The sequence below is a fragment of the Aulonocara sp. 'chitande type north' Nkhata Bay genome, linkage group LG16 (assembly GCF_057382095.1).
Source record: "Aulonocara sp. 'chitande type north' Nkhata Bay isolate Kocher_YH1m ecotype deep benthic linkage group LG16, A_spYH_male_GT1.1, whole genome shotgun sequence".
Taxonomy (NCBI): Eukaryota; Metazoa; Chordata; class Actinopteri; order Cichliformes; family Cichlidae; genus Aulonocara; species Aulonocara sp. 'chitande type north' Nkhata Bay.
Window position 1 is genome coordinate 12,793,293 of NC_141359.1, and position 21,224 is coordinate 12,814,516.

General features: G+C 40.3%; 1 protein-coding gene across 2 annotated transcripts in view; it reads right to left on the reverse strand.

The window, feature by feature from the left end:
- Nucleotides 1–14,330, reverse strand: part of LOC147311129 (dual specificity calcium/calmodulin-dependent 3',5'-cyclic nucleotide phosphodiesterase 1A-like) — a 49,606-nt gene extending 35,276 nt beyond the window's left edge. Inside the window, exon 1 of one of the 2 annotated variants that reach the window (XM_086265535.1) lies at nt 13,086–14,317. In XM_086265535.1, the coding sequence (XP_086121661.1) occupies nt 13,086–13,816 (731 nt within the window). In that variant the 5' untranslated portion in view covers nt 13,817–14,317. Of the gene's footprint in view, nt 1–13,085 lie in introns of both variants that reach the window. The other variant, XM_086265536.1, reaches the window with a different exon arrangement.
- Nucleotides 14,331–21,224: the final 6,894 nt, after the last annotated feature.

The following is a 21,224-nucleotide window of genomic DNA, read 5'->3' on the forward strand; positions in this document are numbered from 1 at the left end:
TCTTTATGATGTTGTTTTTTGCCACTTTTTAGTCATTTTATGTCTCCTAGAAGTTGTTTTGTGCTACTTTGCAGTAAATTTTTGTCCCTTTGTAGACATTTTATGTCTTTTTGAAGTGTTTTTGTGTCACTTTTTAGTTTTTTCCCACTATACATTGGACGTTGGATAGACATGCAGATCTGATCTATATTGGGTCCATTGGTCCATAGCCAATTCCGTCCAAATTAAGTCCACAATTTGGGCGTCCAGCCATGACCCACTTTGGCCATCAATATGACATTCAATGTTTGAACTTTGGACTGAGGACATCTATAACAGGTACAGGAAATTTACATGATTAATAAATCTAAAGGTGTCCATACATCCTGCTGATCAGAAGGTTTGTGGTTCGATCCCTGGCTCCCCCAGTCTGCATGCCAAATATCCTTGGGCTTTTTACACAACATCACTCTTTCCAAATCAGGCCAAAGAGGTGGTACTGGTGAAGTAGTAAGATTTTAATGTTAATTTACATGTTTTCTCACCTTTGATAAATATGCCCAAATCCAATTTGGAAAGTGTTACCACTTCATTACATGTTATGAGGTCAGAAAAAAGGGGACAAAATAGACCTGATTTTACTACTATTAAAACCATGCAAAACAAAGTCAATGTCACCAAAATGCAAGCATTAAATCATGCGTCACCGAACCGAAACACCTATTGGAATGTAAATTTGAACAGCAGATTACCCCACGAGTAGATGACGACGATCTAAACGCTCCATTTGGTCTGAAATTAGCCAGTCACAGCTCTGGAATCTGACCCCAGCAGCTAATCACAGCTCTGACACGTCTCAGCTTTGAAATGCGACTGTAGAGACCTGTTATTTCATGGTCGAATGGTAATTGTACGCCGGCCTGCGTGGGCAGATCAGAGCTGAATTACAAAGCTGTATAAGGCACGCTGATCAGTGCCAGGTCGCTGCATTGTTTTCTTAGTCAGAGAAAACTCTCCAGCACGCGGCAGCAGCAATAGTGACAGGTGAGGACAGAGAGTTTCTGGAGAATGACTCACCTCCCTATCATGACTTTTACAGGGTGACGCCTTCAGCGAAAGAATTTGCATTTTGCGTCTTTACCTCTTTTTTTTTCTTTGTCCTTGTACCAATTGTTTTGTGATTTCACCTACACATTTTCTTCTCTGCATCATTAACACTGAGCTTGTGGAATGTATTTTATTTCGTGCACTGTTCTGTTTGCAATGCATCACTGCAGGGTGTGTGTGTGTGTGTGTGTGTGTGTGTGTGTGTGTGTGTGTGTGTGTGTGTGTGTGTGTGTGTGTGTGTGTGTGTGTGTGATGGTTAACTCCATCTAACCCGCCCACGTCTAGACCAAGTGTCCTGGAGAAAAAAGCTGAACCTCCATTAAATTGAAGCAGTGCACACACACTACACAGTATCAGCCTTTTGTTGTTTAGTTTCTTAACCACCTCATCAGGGTGGCTTCAGATTGGTCCTAAATTTAATTTTTGAAGCATGACAACAAGCCAGACATGCAAAAACCATTATAAAGATTAGTTTCTGCTTAATCTGACCTGGACAGTCTGGTACTTCTTTTAATACATCCTCAGATGGCAGAACGTTTTTTTCATAGCTGAGCTTTCTCAGCTGATTTCTGCTCTTTAATGTGTCAAAAAAGTTATTTTTTGCTTTTGTTTTTACACTTTACACTTCCTCTGTAATTCCACTCAGCTTCTCACCAAAGCCTACTGACAATAAAAATTATGCATCTCAATGTGTAAAAAAACAAAAGTAAATGAAAAGCTGTTCTATTCTCTTTTTGTCCTTTTCTAGTTTACTGCATCGAAATGTTCTGCTGTTACCACGGAAACTGGGGGAAATTTTCAAAAATAAACGAATAAATAAATATCTCCACACTTTTTTGTTTTCTTGTCAAACAGCTTTAAGCTCTGTGATTAATTTATGGATGAACTTTATGTCTGCCAGGAAGAAATAATATTGTAATGAACACAAAGACACAATCGCTCACACAAAGAAACAGCTGGTTTTGTGACCACTTGAATGGGTCTTAATCTTGTATTCATTCATGCTTGCTCTATTTAATTTGGACAAAGTTTATGATAATTTGTACATTTCAGAAACTTGCTTTAACAGGTGTCACAGGTTATAATAGAGAAGTCAATGTCACAAGGCCCTTCTAAATACAGAGTCCCCAAACTTAGGGAGGATTGTGCCTGGAAAGGTCAACAGTGGCAGGCAGAATGTCTATAAATGGAACAGCAGCTCTGCTCTGCTCTGATGATAGCGATACAAATGTACCTGGCAGTAACATGATGAAGTAACCTTAATACTTTTTTTTTTTAAATCAAACAAAAATTTGCAGTCTATGAAAAAGAAATGTAACAACAAGGCTTCTCTTTATATTATTTTTTCTTTTCATTTTTGGTAACTGCACATATGAAGAGACTCAAAGTCAGAACGACTATATTCAAAAGCAGATTGTCTTTTCGTTTGTTTATATTCGGTTGCATGGCTCTTGTCTGAGAACCTCACCACCCTTCCTATAGCATATGGATTGCAGGTAAGCTTGGCTTTGTGGTCTGTCTGAACTAAGTCAAACTTAATTTAATTCTATTCTATTATATATATATATATATATATATATATATATATATATATATATATATATATATATATATATATATATATGCAACATGCTTTATATTGTAAGGTAAAGAGAAAACCCCAACAATCACATGACCCCCTATGAGCAAGCACTTAGTGACAGTGGGAGGAAAAATTCCATTTTAGCAGGAAGAAAACCTCCAGGAGAATCAGACTTAGTGAGGGGCATCCATCTGCCATGACTGTTTAGGGCTGAGGGGAGGGAGACAGGAGGTTCAGAGATACTGTTATTCAGGGAGGAATGTGACGTGAATGTCCATAGAGTTTTTCACAACCTCTCAGCCCATACTTATTGAGATATTTCCATTTGTGGTGCACCACTCAACAGACTGAAACATATAATAATGATTATGCTAATTTCAATGGGGAAGCTCCATATCCACTCGTCTGCCTGCATCCCTCGGGGTTTGGCGCTGCTAGTCTATTCTTCACATTACTTCCACTTTCCTGTGGCGTCAAACTTAATTTTGTTGTCATCACTTTGGCCCAAACATTTTCTTGCTTGTCTTCTGCGAGCTCTGTCCTGTGTGCTTTAAATCTTACTACTTTTCTGCCTTTCAGATCCTCATTCGTGCAACCAGCCTCCTCCAAATCTCCACCTCATCCTCGCCAGAATAGAGATCCTCCAAGTCTTCACCTGCTTCACCTCGCTGCCATCCTTCCTACCAGCGTTGGACTCTGTTCTACTACAAAGACTGATCGGAGTCTAATTGCCAAACAATTATTAATCAAGCTCCATATTGAGAACTGTTCATTCAAATGGTCTCTCCTTAGTCACTGCTACTTTGCAACCCAGAGTGTTACTTTATTTACAACTATGCCTCACAAGTTGTTAGGTCAGAGGTGCCAACAATTCTTGAGTGTGATTAGCATTCAGGTGCAGCAGGGGATCTATTTACTAGGTGCACAGGCACTGAGGGGGGACACATAGGCATGCAGAGCTTCTGCTTACGCACAAGCAGCATTACTGTCAAACTACAGATGCCTGTTGCCATTACTCACTACCCAAAATAAAACCAGCTTTGTTGTTTTATCTAAGACCTTTTCTCACTGAGCAGAAGAATCCTCCGGAAAACTAAACAAACCTCGGAGTGTGTTCACTCCCCGTGACGGAGTTCCCCTAACCTCGGAGTTCAGTCTTGTCAGGTTAGTAGACAAGCTGAATTCTGCATCTTTATTTTTACACCTCTAGCGTTTCTCATTCTCTCACTGTTGACAGAGAACACATTCACTTGCCAATGTTTATTAGAGGATTTGGCAAAAACGAAACACTTGTCTTGGCGTCAGTTTCTTCAACCAACACACCAACTTCTGCTGATAAATTTCTGTTTCTTTTTTTTTCTGTTATATTTTCCTCTGTTGCCAGCCGGTTACCAACACAAGATGCTGTATAGCAAGCAGGGTCTGTTAAACAGAGCAAGAGTAGCCAAGGGGCATAAATTAAATGTGTGTGTTTAATGGTAATGATGCCGTGCACATTTCATTTAACTGCTGATGAGAGATACTGTCAGTAAACCAAATACTGGTGGTGGCCTGGTCTTCCATAAGATAGTGAATTAGAAGAAGTATCACAGACATACACAATACAATGGGAATCTTGTTATTAAATGTTTTTGTGAACAGAAGCTGATAAAATAAAGGAGAGTTTAACTTTAGCTGTCAAAAAAATACTATGGCAAACGTACTCTTAACATCATTAAATCTATTAATTTTATTTCTGGACATAATTTTCCCATTTGAAACAAACACTAATGGCAGATGAAAAGTCAGCTGTTTCAAAATATGCCAGTATGGCTTCACTAATGCTACGATAGCATTACAGAATGCTAAGTTAGCGTTCTGTAACTATCACCATATGTGAGAAGCTGGAAAAACAGACCAGTCAAATGCATCAGTCTGTATTTGCCCATTAGCTATAATGGGCTGTTAAATTTTGAATGAAGCAGCTACCATGGTTATTATCAAAGGTGGAAAGTAACGAATTACATTTACTTGCGTTACTGTAATTGAGTAGTTTTTTTGTGTATTTGTACTTTTTAAAGTCATTTTTCAAGTCGGTAATTTTACTTTTACTTAAGTATATTTTTTAAAAAGTATTGTACTTCGCTACATTTTCAATCACACCCGTTACTGAGTAAATTAAAAGAACAAACAAAAAAAAACCAACATTGCGCTTCGGAAATACTGCAGGGAATGATGGGTAGTAGAACAAATTGGCGTTGGGTCACGATAAAGATGAGTCTGACATCGGTGGTACGGATCCAGCGAAAAAAGAAACCCTGTCGAATTATGCTGACCCTGAACTCGAGGAAACCGATGTGAACCCCTGGCCTTATTTAAGGGACCATTTCGGCTTCAAGTGCAAGTAAGGCAACAGCTTTATTATGCAGTGTAAGCTGTGTTTGCCCAGAGAGACCGAGTTAGCAGCTTTTAAAAATTCCTCATCAAACCTGCACAAGCATGTAGAGGTAAGTTAAATGAAACCTGTACATTTATTTTAGCAAAAAGGCTGTGCTCAAGTTAATCACATTAAGACATAAGCTGTTATTGGGCACGTTGTTGTCCACGCAATTTAATTTTTTTACAGGATCGGTAAATTGCCAAAAGAAAATACATTTTTCCTGTTTGTTAATAATAATAATTTATTTTAAAGAAATAGTTAAATTAGACAGAAGACAGAAGCAGCTACTTTCTTACTTAACCCACATATGTTCACACTGCAGGCAAAAGAATAACGTGCTTTGTGCAGAGGTGTTTTTTTTCTGATCTCAAACTGATCTCCCTGTTGGAGCTCAGTCTGTGGGGAGTTATTTTTTTCTCCTTATCTTTCCTCATGTTGTGCATTTTCCATTGTTATGCCTCTCTGACCTGTCTTCCCCATGTGATGTTTGTGTAATGTACAGGGAGTGCAGAATTATTAGGCAAGTTGTATTTTTGAGGAATAATTTTATTATTAAACAACAACCATGTTCTCAGTGAACCCAAAAAACTCATTAATATCAAAGCTGAATGTTTTTGGAAGTAGTTTTTAGTTTGTTTTTAGTTTTAGCTATTTTAGGGGGATATCTGTGTGTGCAGGTGACTATTACTGTGCATAATTATTAGGCAACTTAACAAAAAACAAATATATACCCATTTCAATTATTTATTTTTACCAGTGAAACCAATATAACATCTCCACATTCACAAATATACATTTCTGACATTCAAAAACAAAACAAAAACAAATCAGCGACCAATATAGCCACCTTTCTTTGCAAGGACACTCAAAAGCCTGCCATCCATGGATTCTGTCAGTGTTTTGATCTGTTCACCATCAACATTGCGTGCAGCAGCAACCACAGCCTCCCAGACACTGTTCAGAGAGGTGTACTGTTTTCCCTCCTTGTAAATCTCACATTTGATGATGGACCACAGGTTCTCAATGGGGTTCAGATCAGGTGAACAAGGTGGCCATGTCATTAGTTTTTCTTCTTTTATACCCTTTCTTGCCAGCCACGCTGTGGAGTACTTGGACGCGTGTGATGGAGCATTGTCCTGCATGAAAATCATGTTTTTCTTGAAGGATGCAGACTTCTTCCTGTACCACTGCTTGAAAAAGGTGTCTTCCAGAAACTGGCAGTAGGACTGGGAGTTGAGCTTGACTCCATCCTCAACCCGAAAAGGCCCCACAAGCTCATCTTTGATGATACCAGCCCAAACCAGTACTCCACCTCCACCTTGCTGGCGTCTGAGTGGGACTGGAGCTCTCTGCCCTTTACCAATCCAGCCACGGGCCCATCCATCTGGCCCATCAAGACTCACTCTCATTTCATCAGTCCATAAAACCTTAGAAAAACCAGTCTTGAGATATTTTTTGGCCCAGTCTTGACGTTTCAGCTTGTGTGTCTTGTTCAGTGGTGGTCGTCTTTCAGCCTTTCTTACCTTGGCCATGTCTCTGAGTATTGCACACCTTGTGCTTTTGGGCACTCCAGTGATGTTGCAGCTCTGAAATATGGCCAAACTGGTGGCAAGTGGCATCTTGGCAGCTGCACGCTTGACTTTTCTCAGTTCATGGGCAGTTATTTTGCGCCTTGGTTTTTCCACACGCTTCTTGCGACCCTGTTGACTATTTTGAATGAAACGCTTGATTGTTCGATGATCACGCTTCAGAAGCTTTGCAATTTTGAGACTGCTGCATCCCTCTGCAAGATATCTCACTATTTTTGACTTTTCTGAGCCTGTCAAGTCCTTCTTTTGACCCATTTTGCCAAAGGAAAGGACGTTGCCTAATAATTATGCACACCTGATATAGGGTGTTGATGTCATTAGACCACACCCCTTCTCATTAAAGAGATGCACATCACCTAATATGCTTAATTGGTAGTAGGCTTTCGAGCCTATACAGCTTGGAGTAAGACAACATGCATGAAGAGGATGATGTGGACAAAATACTCATTTGCCTAATAATTCTCCACTCCCTGTACTGTATGTATGGTCAGAAGGGTAAGTCGGCGCTGGCAAAGGTCGGCAGCCTTAACCCAATTTCCTTCGGGGTCAACCTTCAGGATCAATAAAGTTTTATTGAATTGAATTGCTCCTCAAAATTAACAGAGCAGGGCCAAGTTTAAAAAATGAAAACACATTTTTATAGCAGCTGCCGTACAGCTCAATTCAGTACTTGTTCTCTTATTTGACAGTTTAGAACACATTCTCATGTAAAAGAATTATATGGTTTTGACAGTTTGGTTGGTTTGGTGACCATTATCCATTTTGATGTATAGACTTGCAGTTTAACTGCCACTGAGCTTTAATTTGTAAAGTTTTTCTTTTAATTAAAAAACAACTACTTTGAGATTTATCCCATTGTCTTTTTTGCACTACTCAGAAGAGGCTGTCCTCCTGCTGACAAAAAAGTAACTATGTAACTTTTACTCTGAGTACATTTTTAGACAGGTAATTTTACTTGTACTTGAGTAAAATTTCAGCAAAGTAATAGTACTTTTACTTGAGTAAAATATTTTAGTACTCTTTCCACCTCTGGTTATTATGTAATGTCCTCTTTGCTGAGTTTGAATGATGACATATTACAATGTATTTCCTTGATATATATTCAGTGTTGGGAAGGTTACTTTTAAATGTATTCCATTACAGATTACAGAATGCATGCCCCAAAATGTATTCTGTAACGTATTCCGTTACGTTACTCAATGACAGTAACGTATTCTGAATACTTTGGATTACTTAATATATTATCATGCTTTTTACAACTATTGCTGTGATTTATGACTATTACTGAAGGTCCGCGGCTCCGAACCATATTAAAGGGACCTCTGGCTAATATGGCGGGGTCCCTGTCGGCTCGTAGCCGAAAAATAGCTTTACTTTGTTGTCTGGGTCAACTTTTCTTGCGACAGACAGAGAGAGGCGTTGAAAGGCTGCTCCAACGGAACTTATTGTTTTCGGAGGAAAACACGAACAAAGTGTACAGTCGAGTCTTAATAGCTTACTTACAACTGGGCTCGTCAGGCACTCTTCTTGGCTGCAGTGGTTATTATTATATTTACATGCTTCCAGCTCCCGTTTCTGCTCGATGACAACTCGGAGTTTTCCACTCCCCTTTTTCTCCCTCCTCGCGCTCACAGACACATAACGGGTATGGCAGTCCATTCTCCCTGCAGCACGGACTATACTGCCCATGATGCTACATTCTTTACAGCATTTAGCATTCTGCCTATTAGCTCAGCACAACAACAACAACAAAAAGGTGCTCTCTCACCCAGGAAACACGCAGAGAAAGAGCGTCACCCTGTAACCATGGCAACCGTAACGCTGCCACCTGGAACAACAGAACGTAGCTGTCAAACAAAACCCAAACAGTCCTGACCCGCCACAGTATAAAACAGGAAAGTACTGCCGTGTAATCCATTTATCTCAACAAAGTAACTGTATTCTGAATACCACCTTTTTAAACGGTAACTGTAACGGAATACAGTTACTCATATTTTGTATTTTAAATACGTAACGGCGGTACATGTATTCCGTTACTCCCCAACACTGTATATATTTTCCTTTTTTGTTGTTAAATGTTTTTTGTCTAATCTAATTTGCGAACAGAATGGAAAAGTCAGAAAGAAACAGACCTAAGTGTAAAATGTTCTTGTTTTTTACCTTGTGTTCCTTACAATTTCAAAATTGTTAGATTACTATTTATTAAACTGAAGATGTCAAACAGTGTCTGTTAATGTGAGGTTTTGTGATTTAATAATGATTCAAATGTCATCTGTGCAATATTTCACCACTGTATATGTGTAAAATGTGTATATATTCTGTTTCCTTCTTTATATAATCTCTTGATAATAATCTCTATTGTTACTGTTCTATATATTTATTCTGTTGAATAGATGTAGCAAATTCCTTGGCACCACGTTATCTTATCTTATCTTTTAAATGCTCACTTGTAGCATGTTCGTAAATGATTCAACTTTTGATCAAAGCACCACTGCTCAGTCACAATCCACACTGTTACTGCCAGAGGCTAAAGACAGAAGAGTCACCAGCATTGCTCAGGGGGGCAGGACGCTGCTGATGGAACAGACAGTCCATCTCCCTGGTCGATGTGCTATTTATTTGCTGAAATTATTTAATAAACTACATTTTCCAGACATGCATAGGTATTTGCACGCAGTGAAGTTAAGACAACCAATGCAGGAAATATTGGAAGTCTGGTTGTTCTTGATTGCATCACTGCTTGGATGTTTTTGTGGATACTTGGATCATAAGTTAGCTAGCTTTTCCTAACAAATCCCTATTTTAATTTCCAAACCTCTTTGACAAATATCAGAAAGCCTCTGGAAAAAAGACAAACTGACATTTTCAGTTTTAGTAATTCTTAGAAAGAATGACCATGGCTGTGCTTCAGGAAGTATAGCTGGTCATCTACTAATCAGTTCAATCCCTGACTGCTCCAGTCTGCAAGTCAAAGTGCACTTGGGCAAGATACTGAACCCTGAGTTGCATCCGCTGTGTTCACTGGGGTTGAATGTGTGTGAATGTTAGATAGACAGCACTTAGACATAGAAAAAAGTGATTTTGTGTGTGACTGGGTGAGAGAGACATGCTGTATAAAGTGCTTTGAGTGCTCAGGTACTATATAAGAAAATTTCCATTTACCATTTAGACTAAAGGAAGATCTGAAACTGAAACGATTTAGAATTTTAACTAGCTTAAGGTGGAAAAAGTGACCTGGTTGAAAAAGATCTGACTGCCTGTCATGGGCATGTCATGCAACCAAGACAAAGGGACAAACCACTTCAATCAGACATACAGACTTGTCACAACAGGGAGATGTAAAGGTATGCTTTAATACAACGGGTCCATCAATTCTTTTCCTACTGTGACAAGTCAGCATCTCTGCTGGGAAACGGATTTGTTGACTAAAACATCAGTGTATGCTTTAGAGTACCACACTGACCTTATACATGACCAGTTTAAACAAAAAAAAAAAAACAGAGCTATCATTTCCTCATTCCTCCTTATTTCTTATTTATTCCTCCTTGGGGACCTACGTTATTGGAATGAAACCTCACAGAGGATAGCACAACGCACCTGGGTTTTTTTTTCCACTTGTAGCCATGCCATGCCATTCTGGAGATACAGCAGCTTTTAAAACATATGCATTAGTACTCTTTTTAGTCTATACTATTACTTTAAATGTGTAAAAAGTTCTTAGATTTAAGTGGACCAAACCAGACGAAGAGCTATAACTAAACTGAACACAGCACTGTCCAGATATTTTGTATGTGACAAATGTTTCTGGTGAAACTGCAGTCGAAGACTGAACGTGTGAGCTGCGAGTCACTGAAAAAATCAAGAAGAACACTTGTCTTAGACACATTTATGTGCTGCTTTCTTCCTTTAAAGACGGCAGGCAAACAAACACAAAAGACTGGGAAAGTTATGTAAAAAAAAAAAAAACACCCAAACTAATTCTTGACGGAGCATGTCACAACTAAACTGCGAAGAATTTGACGACTTCTTTTGTAATCTGCCGTCAATAAATCATTAAGTTTCTGAAGCTTGAGGAGTTTCTGTGTGGGAGTTACAAAATTGGAAAGTAATGCTGAATGGATGTGAATACTTGTGATTTTTTGGCCATCTATTCAACTAAAAAAAACATTTTGGATGAATTAAGCAGAAAATTATGTCCTTCTGTGTTTTTGGAAAAGGTAGGAGCAGCATACTTCAGGCTGAAGAGGAGCAGGATTATCCAGAGCATGCATCAGAGCCTGATCTGACGGTACGATTATGCATCAGTGGTAACAGTCACGGATATTTGGATGTCTGTGAAGGCACCGTGAATGCTGATCAAGACACGTTCAAGGTAAAAAGAAAGTAAACACATATCAAGAAAACAATAAAAATAATCTGGTCTCCAGCAGATCTTAAAATTAGGCAAATAAAACCCCAGATGAGCTACAAAACATGACAGTAGTTTGCTGGTCTGGAGCATCGGGGCAGAACACAGCATATCAGCATAAACAGCTCGTACCACTGGTCAAGCAAGGTGGTGGTGGTGGTGCAGCTACAGGACCTGAGCACCTTACAGTTACTGAGTCAGTTACTCTATAAACTCCTCTGTTTACCAAAGTATTCTAGAGTCAAATGTGAAGTCCTCGGTCCAACAGCTAAGACTTGTCCTACACTGGATCATGCTGCGTGACAATCATCCCATGCACAGCAGCAAATGTACAATAAAATGACTGAAAACGAAAAGCATCAAAGTGTTGCAAAGACTCCGTCAAAGTCCAGAACTCAGCCTGATTGAAATCATGCAGCTGAAGCGTTGAGCTTTGATTATACTTTCCGCATCCGTGAGCCTACAAGGGTCCGTTCAGGTCAGAGTGACGGAAATTCCATCATCAGATAATCAGTTTGAAGGTCTGTGCCGATGTCTGAATGCCTGCCACTGTTTTTGAGACCATGTGTACCCATCCACATAGACTTTACAATACAGTGCGACAACTGCACATGGGCCTGTGGAGGCAGACTTCAAAAAAAGTATAACAGCAATGGCTACTCAGCCACCGTCTGCAGAAGGGTTATAATCAAAACTGTGCCGGCAAACTTCAGTGAACTGAAAGAGTATGGTAAAGAAGAGTAATTCTAAAAGCTACTGAATTTTGGCTTTTGTTAAAACAGCAGCGACACTGTGTGACATGTTTTGTGCTGCTGTTCATTTGAGCTTGAATTTACCTCATTTTAACATCTAGTAAGAAGTAGAAAATTTATCTTATGTTGTAATACATAAAAACAGACTGACAGATAACTGCCAACTCTTATGTTCATACCAAGGGGTGCAATTTACAGTCACCAGTTAGCCTAACATGCTTGTCTATATACTCTAGGAGGAAAAGCCACACAGGGAGAACATACAAACTCATCACAGCTCAACAGGAGGCTCAAACCAGCAGTTGCGAGTTGCAGTTCTTGCCATAGCAAAGATGTGTTTAAACACATAGCTTTTTTTTATATATTACAATAATAAAAATGTTTATTGTGTGTTATATGGACGATTTACACATCTAAAACAAAAGTGTACATATTTCAATTTGGCAACTTTAAACAGCAGTCACTTAAAATCCTTACTTGGACTACTAGGATTCATTGCTTCATGCCTACAGGGCATTCACTGGTTTGAAATGCTCACTTTAGGAGCATTTCAAAGTGTGTTGTCAGATTTGTCAAAGAAAGGATCCGCGAGTGATGATGAGCGTAGTGTGATGAATGAGGCTGTAATTCACAGACTGAAGCATCAACAGGACATTCAAACATTTTGTGTTCGCATGCCCTGCCTTCATCTCTGTCTCTGTTTTCGTCCATCTCCCTGCTGATGTGTCTTTCTTTGCTGAGAGTTTGCTGCATCGCAACGCTCAGTTGTTACCATGGCAACAATGGAGAATAAAAAAAAACACACTGGGCTCTTTTTTTGTTGTTGTTGTTGCTGCTTTTGATTTGTTTTTTGTGTGTGATCGCCTCAAATTCAAACAGATGTGGCGAGGCTGTTCCGCTGCAGCGTAGGAGTCAGCTGCTAAGAAAGAATCTGACAGACAGACAGACGAGAAGCTGTGACTTCATCAAACACACACACACACACACGCTCTCTCTCCCGTGTTAAGTGATGTTGCACGCCCACCGTTGCCCGCTCATTTTCTGTCATTTGTCTTCCCCTCCATCGTCGGTCCGTGCCAGCATCACCAAGGCAACCGGTCAACCGCACTGATGCCGTCCCCGAGGCTGTCAGTCTTACAGCAGCTCACGGATCCTCACAGCGTGATCACCAATTATCGATAGTGCTATTGCATCAACACACTGACATTACATCATCAGCCAGCTGACTGCGTGATCTGTGTTTACTCACATTCCTCTGAGCCGGATCAGGACCTGGTTGTTGTGATTCTGCTCCAGAGCGTCCCCAAAGTCCTGCACCTCCTCAGACTGCTGTTGCTCCTTCTGCTCTTCCTCAGTCCGTGACATCTCCTCACGCTGCACCTCCTCCTGCTCCTCCTCCTCCTCCTCCTGCTCTCGAGGTTGCTGCTGTTGCTGCAGCTCCTCAGTCTGCTTTACCTCCTCCTCCTTTTGTTGTAACACCTCACTTTGCTGCACCTCCTTTTCTTGTTGGATCTCCTCAGTCTCTTCCTCCTCCTCCTTTTCAAGGTGCTGTAGCTCACTTTCCTGCACCTCTTTGATCTCTACCTCCTCCTCCTCCTTCTCTTCTTCCTGTACCTGCTCCTCTTGATGGCCCTGTTCCCCTTCTGGCTTTAGCATCTGCTCAGACAGCTCGTCCTCCTGCTGCTTCAGAACCTCCTCCACCTTCTCTTGTATTTCCCACTCATGCGCTGCAACCTCCTCTTGTTCTAGCTCTTCCTCCTGCCCATACACATCTTCAGTATCTCCATCCTGTTGCTGCACTTTCTCTTCCTCCAGGTCTTCCTCCAGCGGATGGACCTCCTCCTGCTCCTTCTCTCCCTCTCCCTCCTGGTCCTTCACTTCATCTTCCATCTCATGTTCTCCCTCCTGTTGCTGCAACTCCTGCTCCTCAGCCTCCAGCAACTTCTCAGGCAGCTGCGCCTCCTCCGCGTCCTCGTTCATCTCGGTTTGTGGCAGAGCTCACCGAGCAGAGTTCAGTCTCTGTGAAGTGTCCGGACGTCTCTCAGTCCGACAGAGTCGTGAAAACATCAACACTGATCGGAGCCTTCAGTTCAGCGAAACTTCATCCAACTTTCTGTGGTGTCACCTGATGAGCCCGGCCAGTCCAAAGCGCTGATTTCGGACTGATTGGTAAGGGAAGTGGAGGGGTTAAAGGTCACGAGAATTTGGAAGGAGACAAAACAGGGAGCATAAAAACAGCAAAACACGTCTCACAGAGATCTCGGAGCGCAGTGCCAGCTCTGTGCGCCGACACTGCAGTGACAAAATGATCCCACTGAATGTCCCAGAGCATCGCCGTAGCAACGCAAGGAGGAAGCCGACCAGCAATAAAGATGGGATAGAGTAAGGGAGAGAGAGAGAGAGAGAGAGGAGTGATGGAGGAGTACAAAAGAGAAGCAGAGAACATTGCAGTGCGTTTCCGTGGTAACCCAACAACGGTTGCCAAGAGTGATGGAATTCTGCAGCCGACAGACTGCCCTCCTCCTCCTCCTCCTCCTCCTTCTCCTCCACCTCACCCCCTCCCAAATTCAAATGCACATAACTTTACGCTCTATTCAGATACAAACAGCAAAGAGGCACATTAATCTGTCCTCCCCTCACTCACCCGCAGTGCCTGCCAGAAAGACTGTACAGTGAGATGTGTGTGTGTGTGTGTGTGTGTGTGTGTGTGTGTGTGTGTGTGTGTGTGTGTGTGTGTGTGTGTGTGTGTGTGTGTGTGTGTGTTGTTGGTTTTTTTTGAAACAGTGATGATGTAATGGTCCTGAAAATGAGAGTCACAAATCCTCTCCAGTCAAGTGGTACAATCTCACAGTCGGTGTAAAGTGCTAATGGCTCCCTCTAGAGGCTGAAAAGATTATTACAGCCATAATTTCCTCATGGATGTAAGATTTTAAAGCTTTAAAAACAGCAATCTTTCCTCTGTCTTTAGCCACACAAATGTAAGGACATGTTTCTGAGTGGCCCTTAAGCTATGTGTCCAGTATATATAATATCTCTAACAGAGGTTCCCAAACAGTTTCCTGGAGGAGGAGGCCAAAATCCAATGGCCAGATGTGACATGGGATTTTGCAATAACTGTATAGCATTAGTGTAATTAGATCAAATATTATGAATTCACGTTTAATTTGTTATCCAAATCAATTTTCCTAAAAAAGTGTTCCAGTGGCAATTTGGTGGGAATTATGTGATCACGATAGATCAAAGTTTCTGGTCATGGTCAAATAATCGGCAAAATACCCTCATAATGTGACATAATTAACCATATAATCAAGCAGAAGTCTAGCCACAATGGTAAATTGACTGATTTTCTACTCTACTATACAACATGCCACATTCACCCAATCACACAAGCACTGACTCTAAACTGAGTGCTTTTCTGACGACATTCACACAAATTCACTGATGTTTCTTGCACAAGGAGGAGCCAGAGGTTCGAACCACCAACCTTCCGATCAGTAGGTGACCTGCTCTACCTCCTGAGCTACAGCCACCCCATGGCTGTACAATGTATGTTAAATCAAGTTGGAAATTTCACCAACCCTTATGGCTGCTTCTTGGTCTTAACGTGCCAAGCAAGTTAAAGAGCTACTTAGAAAGCAAACAATTGAGCACTAGTCTCCACCACAGGCACCAAAACTGCTTGGTGGATTGTGTAATAGTGTGCAGCAGGGGTGGCAAAAATACAGAAATTCTGTACTTAAGTAGAAGTACAGATACCTATCTTAAAAATAAAGAAAGTAAAAAGTAGCTCCTTGAAGGACGTTTCTACCAGCTATTTTTGTGTAAAGCTAACCGAAACTTGTGTTATATTAATGTAATAATAAAATAATATTAGTAGATAGGAATACAAATTTTAATTTAAACTAATTTTTATTTCTAATTGTACTGAGCTTGAACTTGTTAAATAGAACATGAGCAAAGAAAAAGACGGAAAATAAAAGTAACTCTATTTTCTGTTGCCTACGCTGTAGAGAGTGACTTTGTGTCTAAACAGCAAAATGACGGTGGGGGTGGAGGAACCCTAAAATCAGTTGTAATGGCTCATTATGGTGAAAAGAATCACAGCTCACGATCATTTCTATTCAGCACTCCAGTAGATTTTCTTAATGCACAGACTGAGATCAGCTGACCTGCTGCTGCTGCTGCTGGTCTGAGGTTTACTGCTCTTTGTAGATTTACACTAAACTGAATTCAAGGAGATGTAAGTTATAAGTTGTCCACTAACAGAATTTTTTTTAACATTATACTGAATAAAGCTGGTCTGAAGATGGAATTCAGTGAACGAATCTAAGCAACGTGATGTAACCTAACTCTGACCATGAAACCACAGCCACTGTGCACCAATTGCACACTTTAAATCCATCACAGTACAGCAAACTAACCTGTTTATCCTGCACTAACCTGCAGAGTATAACTACCTTCATATAACACAGTCAGTCTACCTCAGTTTGATTTACAGCATGTTTCGCAATATGAAAAAACTTAATGTGACACATACAGACCCAATATCTGATTTAAAAACATGAGGACTTACATGTAAGCTTTAAATTTCCAATTTATCAAGTCTTTCTCCTTCCTCTCCTGTCCTGTCTTTCTTATCTTTCTCCATCGCTGACTGAAATGAGCTCACTCTCTTTTCTCTCCCTGTGAAATGCATCAGCTGGACTTTTACCTAGCAACACACTGTATGACAACTGCACACAAATTTGTTTGTGTTTTTGCTGATGTTTGTTGAATTTAGAAATGCTGAATCTAAAATTACCTGCTACAAAATGTTATTCCCTTAATGTTTGCTCCTCTTCTGTAGCGCTAGCTAGATGCTGAAGTACTGTGACCTTCAGTCGTTTATGGGAATTTTTTACTATTCTTCCAGATGTTGGACGTGGACGAGAAGTCTCCACTCTAATTTATCCCAGAGATTTTCTTTCAGGTTGACGTCAGGACTCTGTGCAGGTTAATCTTCCACACCACGTCTTCTACACTAAATTCACTCTATGTCTTTATGACATAGAATTTAAAAAATCATAAAGATATTTATTACATCTATTAATTTGAGTCTTTTAACATGGGAGTTTGTTGGGAATGGGGTAGGGTTAGGGTTAGGATGACAGTCTCAAGTGGCCAATAGAAGAACTGCAATAGCTATAGCTTTGTTTCTAGAGCCAGAATTTGTCACTGAAGTCACTATGTTTGTTAAGTAGGATTTCTTCTCCCCCAAATGTCTGCAACAGGTTCATTTTTCATCCCTGCATGCATCTTACGCAGCAGCAACAACATTCTTACCAGGTGTTGTGGGTTTTCAAAATGCAGAGGTTGGTGGGTCCATAGACAGGGTTTTCAACACTGCACCCGCTCCTCATTTGATTCTGCAGCCGATTCACAGCTGAGTGACCTGATGAGGGGGAGAAAGGAGAAGTTTGCTTTAAAAGCCATTGGTGATATTGAAAATACTGAGTTTGACAGATTTTTTTATACTTTAAAAATGTGTTAAACAGAGAGTTTCTAAGTGGAATCCTGTTGTTTTAGAGTCTGTCCATGCTTGTGAGGTGAAGGGTAGGATTATAATAACTGTGTCCATGTTCTCCAAATGAGCTGCTCTTGTGGTTGTAAACAAGCCCTCAGGGTAACAGTTTTCCCTCTGATTGGCCAGCTGGCTAATTGACTGTTAATGGTTTCTTCACTATAAGCACCAACGCTAAACAGACAATTAAAGATGACCATGTGGGCGACTGGAGGAGTGTGTGTGTGTGTGTGTGTGTGTGTGTGTGTGTGTGTGTGTGTGTGTGTGTGTGTGTGTGTGTGTGTGTGTGTGTGTTTGTTTGTTTCAGTAATATATTCAGCTTTTTGTTTGTCAAAAGGCTTTTTAGGCAACAAGTAGCTCATGAACAGAGCTGAGCAACATGTTAATTAACTGTCAGACAGACACTTTGACAAATAAACCATCTGAATTTTATTAAGTGGACCTTAAAGGTCACTTTCAGATTTTAAAAATAGATTCTGTTTATCAAAACTTTATGTTTTTTATAAAAAAATATTTTAAGAAAGATAAAGCTGGAGCAAAGATGTGGAGTCACTAAAGGTTACATAAGATCTTTTTACAATCACATCAATATGCATTTGGACAATAAAGTAATTTTTATAGCTTTGCCTCTGTACATCACCACAAGGGATTTCAAATCAAACAATCAAGATGTGGCTGAAGCGCAGACTTCAGTTTTTCTGTCAGCAGCTTTTATAACAGTATTTTTATAACTGTTAGAATTACAGACATTTTATACAGAGTCCATTTTCAGAAGTTCAAAACCATTTAGACAACTAACTGATCTGCAGTTTAATTGCCAGATGAAGCATTTTTTCCAGTTATTCCATGTCAAACTAAGAAGATGAAAGCTGTTGATTCAAAATATTGAACTCTTATGTGGTATGCATTCACTGTAACTCTCATTGTGAGGTTCAAATAGATGTCCATGCAAGTGGAAAAGACTGTTTAATAAATGCAAATACACCACTGATTACACTCAAGAACAAGAAACCCAGATTAAACCATATCTATGTATATAATAGGTGGATGGAATGGTTCCTATATAGTGCTTTCTACTCGAGCACACAAGAACATCTCATTCACACATTTATACAAGAGCTTTCTATCTGGCATTCCCACTCACTCATGAACACATCGGGATCAACTCAGTGTTCAGTACCTTGCCCAAGGATACTTTGGCATGCAGAATGAAGCAGTCAGGGATCAAACCACAAGCCTTTAACCTCTGCTCTACCTCCTGAGCCACAGCCATAGGAAGTGTGGAGAAGGAAAGAAAATAATCTGAAATATAACACATCATCTGTAAAACATGAGGCAGGCAAGGTTATAATATGGACATGTATGCAGCTGCCAGTAGAATTTGATAACTTGCTGTTTGCTGATGATGTGATAGCTGTACTCTCTGCTGAGATTCAGCCAAATGCTGTAAACTGATCAGATGGCACTTCACAGTAAAAATGGATGATGAGCCAAAGAAAACTGCAACATCGCCCAAGACTCAACCCAGGTGAACAGCTTTTCTTGAACACAAAACTAGATGCAGGGACCCACAAACAAGCAGCACCTGAAGATGGCTGCAGTAAAGGCCTAGCAGAGTATCTCAGAGGAAACACAGTATTTGGTTAGTTTGTCCAGATAATGTTGAGCCTCTAAAAAGGGGATTATGGGGATACATATAAAAATGGCAACAATTAATAAAATAAAATGTTAACACAATACTTTTGTTAATACCCTCGAATCAAAGCTGAAAGTCTGCACTTCAGTCACACTTTGATTCTTTGATTTAAAATCGACTGTGTTGGTCTACAGAGGCAAACCAAACAACAATTGTCTCACTATCCAAAAACCTATGAACCCAACTGCACTGTGTTGACTTTCCTTTGCTCTATTAGTAGAAAATTATGAGAGATAACTGATTTCATGTAGCACACTTAAGTTTGTTAGTAATTTTTAGTTCTTTTCTTTTTGAACATTATTTAGTTCAGTTCAATTCAGTGTTAGCACCAACTCACAACTAACGTTGCCTCAGTGTATTTTGTACTGAGGCTGAGAAAACCCGGCAATCAGACAACCCAGCAAGCCGTTGGCAACAATGGGAAGGAAAAACAGCCTTTTAACAGGAAGAAAGCTCTGGCAGCTATCTTTTTAGCACTTATCTTATAAAGTCACACCAAACATACAAAAGACTAAATATGACAAGTCTTACTAACACTCTGTTTTAAAGAAATACTTAAATATCAAGTTTATCTAATTACACTCAGCAGCATAGTTTGTGACCCAAACATTTTATCAGTAGTCTATCCAAAGAAGTCTATGTTTAAAGGATTTTCTGTTTGACATATAAAAGTTTTTCATACTCATCACATAGATAATTAAAAAGATCTATAATTTAGTTTTTTAAAGAGGATGGTATGGAGGAGGTATGGAGAACTAGAAAATGACTGTCTGACCTGAAGCTTGCTGAACAAGCGAGCCATCACGAGGCATCACTGTCACAGCCGTCCTTCTGTCCAGGACCGAGCAGAAGGAGCCCATTGTCAGAAGTAACCACAGAAGCAGCAGGAGGAGGGAGGAGGCTCCAAACACACGGATGCTGTGTATATATTTTTACCTGTTGTAGATACATCTTCCTTTTGCTTTCATCCACATGCTGCTCAGTGTTGCTCTGTAGCTCTTCCCAGATGTTGTTAAGCTCACTGACTCTCTCGGGGGAGTGGAGATCGTTTACCCTTTCAAGCAAGTGGGTCCTTGGTGTGTGTGTGTGTGCTTATGTGTGCATGTTTTTGTATTACTCAAGCTCTGGGGGTATAAATCTGTATACACAGTGACAAGCTGGCGTCAGGTCAGGGCAAGCAAGGCAAGCAGTACTTGTCTAATGAAATCTAAAAATAAACATCGTTTAAGACATAAAATGAAACCAATCCCTCTCCTTTCATCTAAAACTGTGTTCTGTCATAAAAATTCTTAAAACCTCTTGAAGCCACTGAAAGCTGCATGTCATTGATTTGTCACTGTAACAAATTAGTTGCCTCTTACTTTATATCTTGGCCAACATGTATGACATTGCGGAGTTAAAGGCTCCGCAACGTCATACATGTTGGAGAATGGACTGCCATACTCATTATGTGTCTGTGAGCGCGAGGAGGGAGAAAAAGGAGAGTGGAAAAGCAGAAGTTGTCATCGAGCAGAAACGGGAGCTGGAAGCATGTAAATATAATAATAACCACTGCAGCCAAGAAGAGTGCCTGATGAGCCCAGTTGTAAGTAAGCTATTAAGACTCGACTGTACACCGTGTTCCTGTTTTCCTCTGAAACAATAAGTTCCGTTGGAGCAGCCTTTCAACGCCTCTCTGTCTGAAACTTGACCCAGACAACAAAGTAAAGCTATTTTTCAGCTATGAGTCCAACACAGAACCGATGTATTAGCCAGAGGTCCCTTTACTACGGTTCGGAGCCGCGGACCTCCAGCAATAGTAATAAATCACACAGCAATAGCACATTCATGTAGTTGTAAAAAGCACGATAATATATTAAGTAATCCAAAGTATTCAGAATACGTTACTCTCATTGCATAACGTAACTGAATACGTTACAAAATACATTTTGGGGCATGTATTCTGTAATCTGTTGAAGAAGTAATCTTCCCAACACTGACTACTTTTAAGATTAGGCTTTAAACTTTCCTTTTTGCTAAAGCATATAGTCAGGGCTGGATCAGGTGACCCTGAATCCTCCTTTAGTTATGCTGCAGTAGACAAAGGCTACTGTTTGCCTCCCAGCTTCCGTGTCATCTGTCTAGTGTGCGCC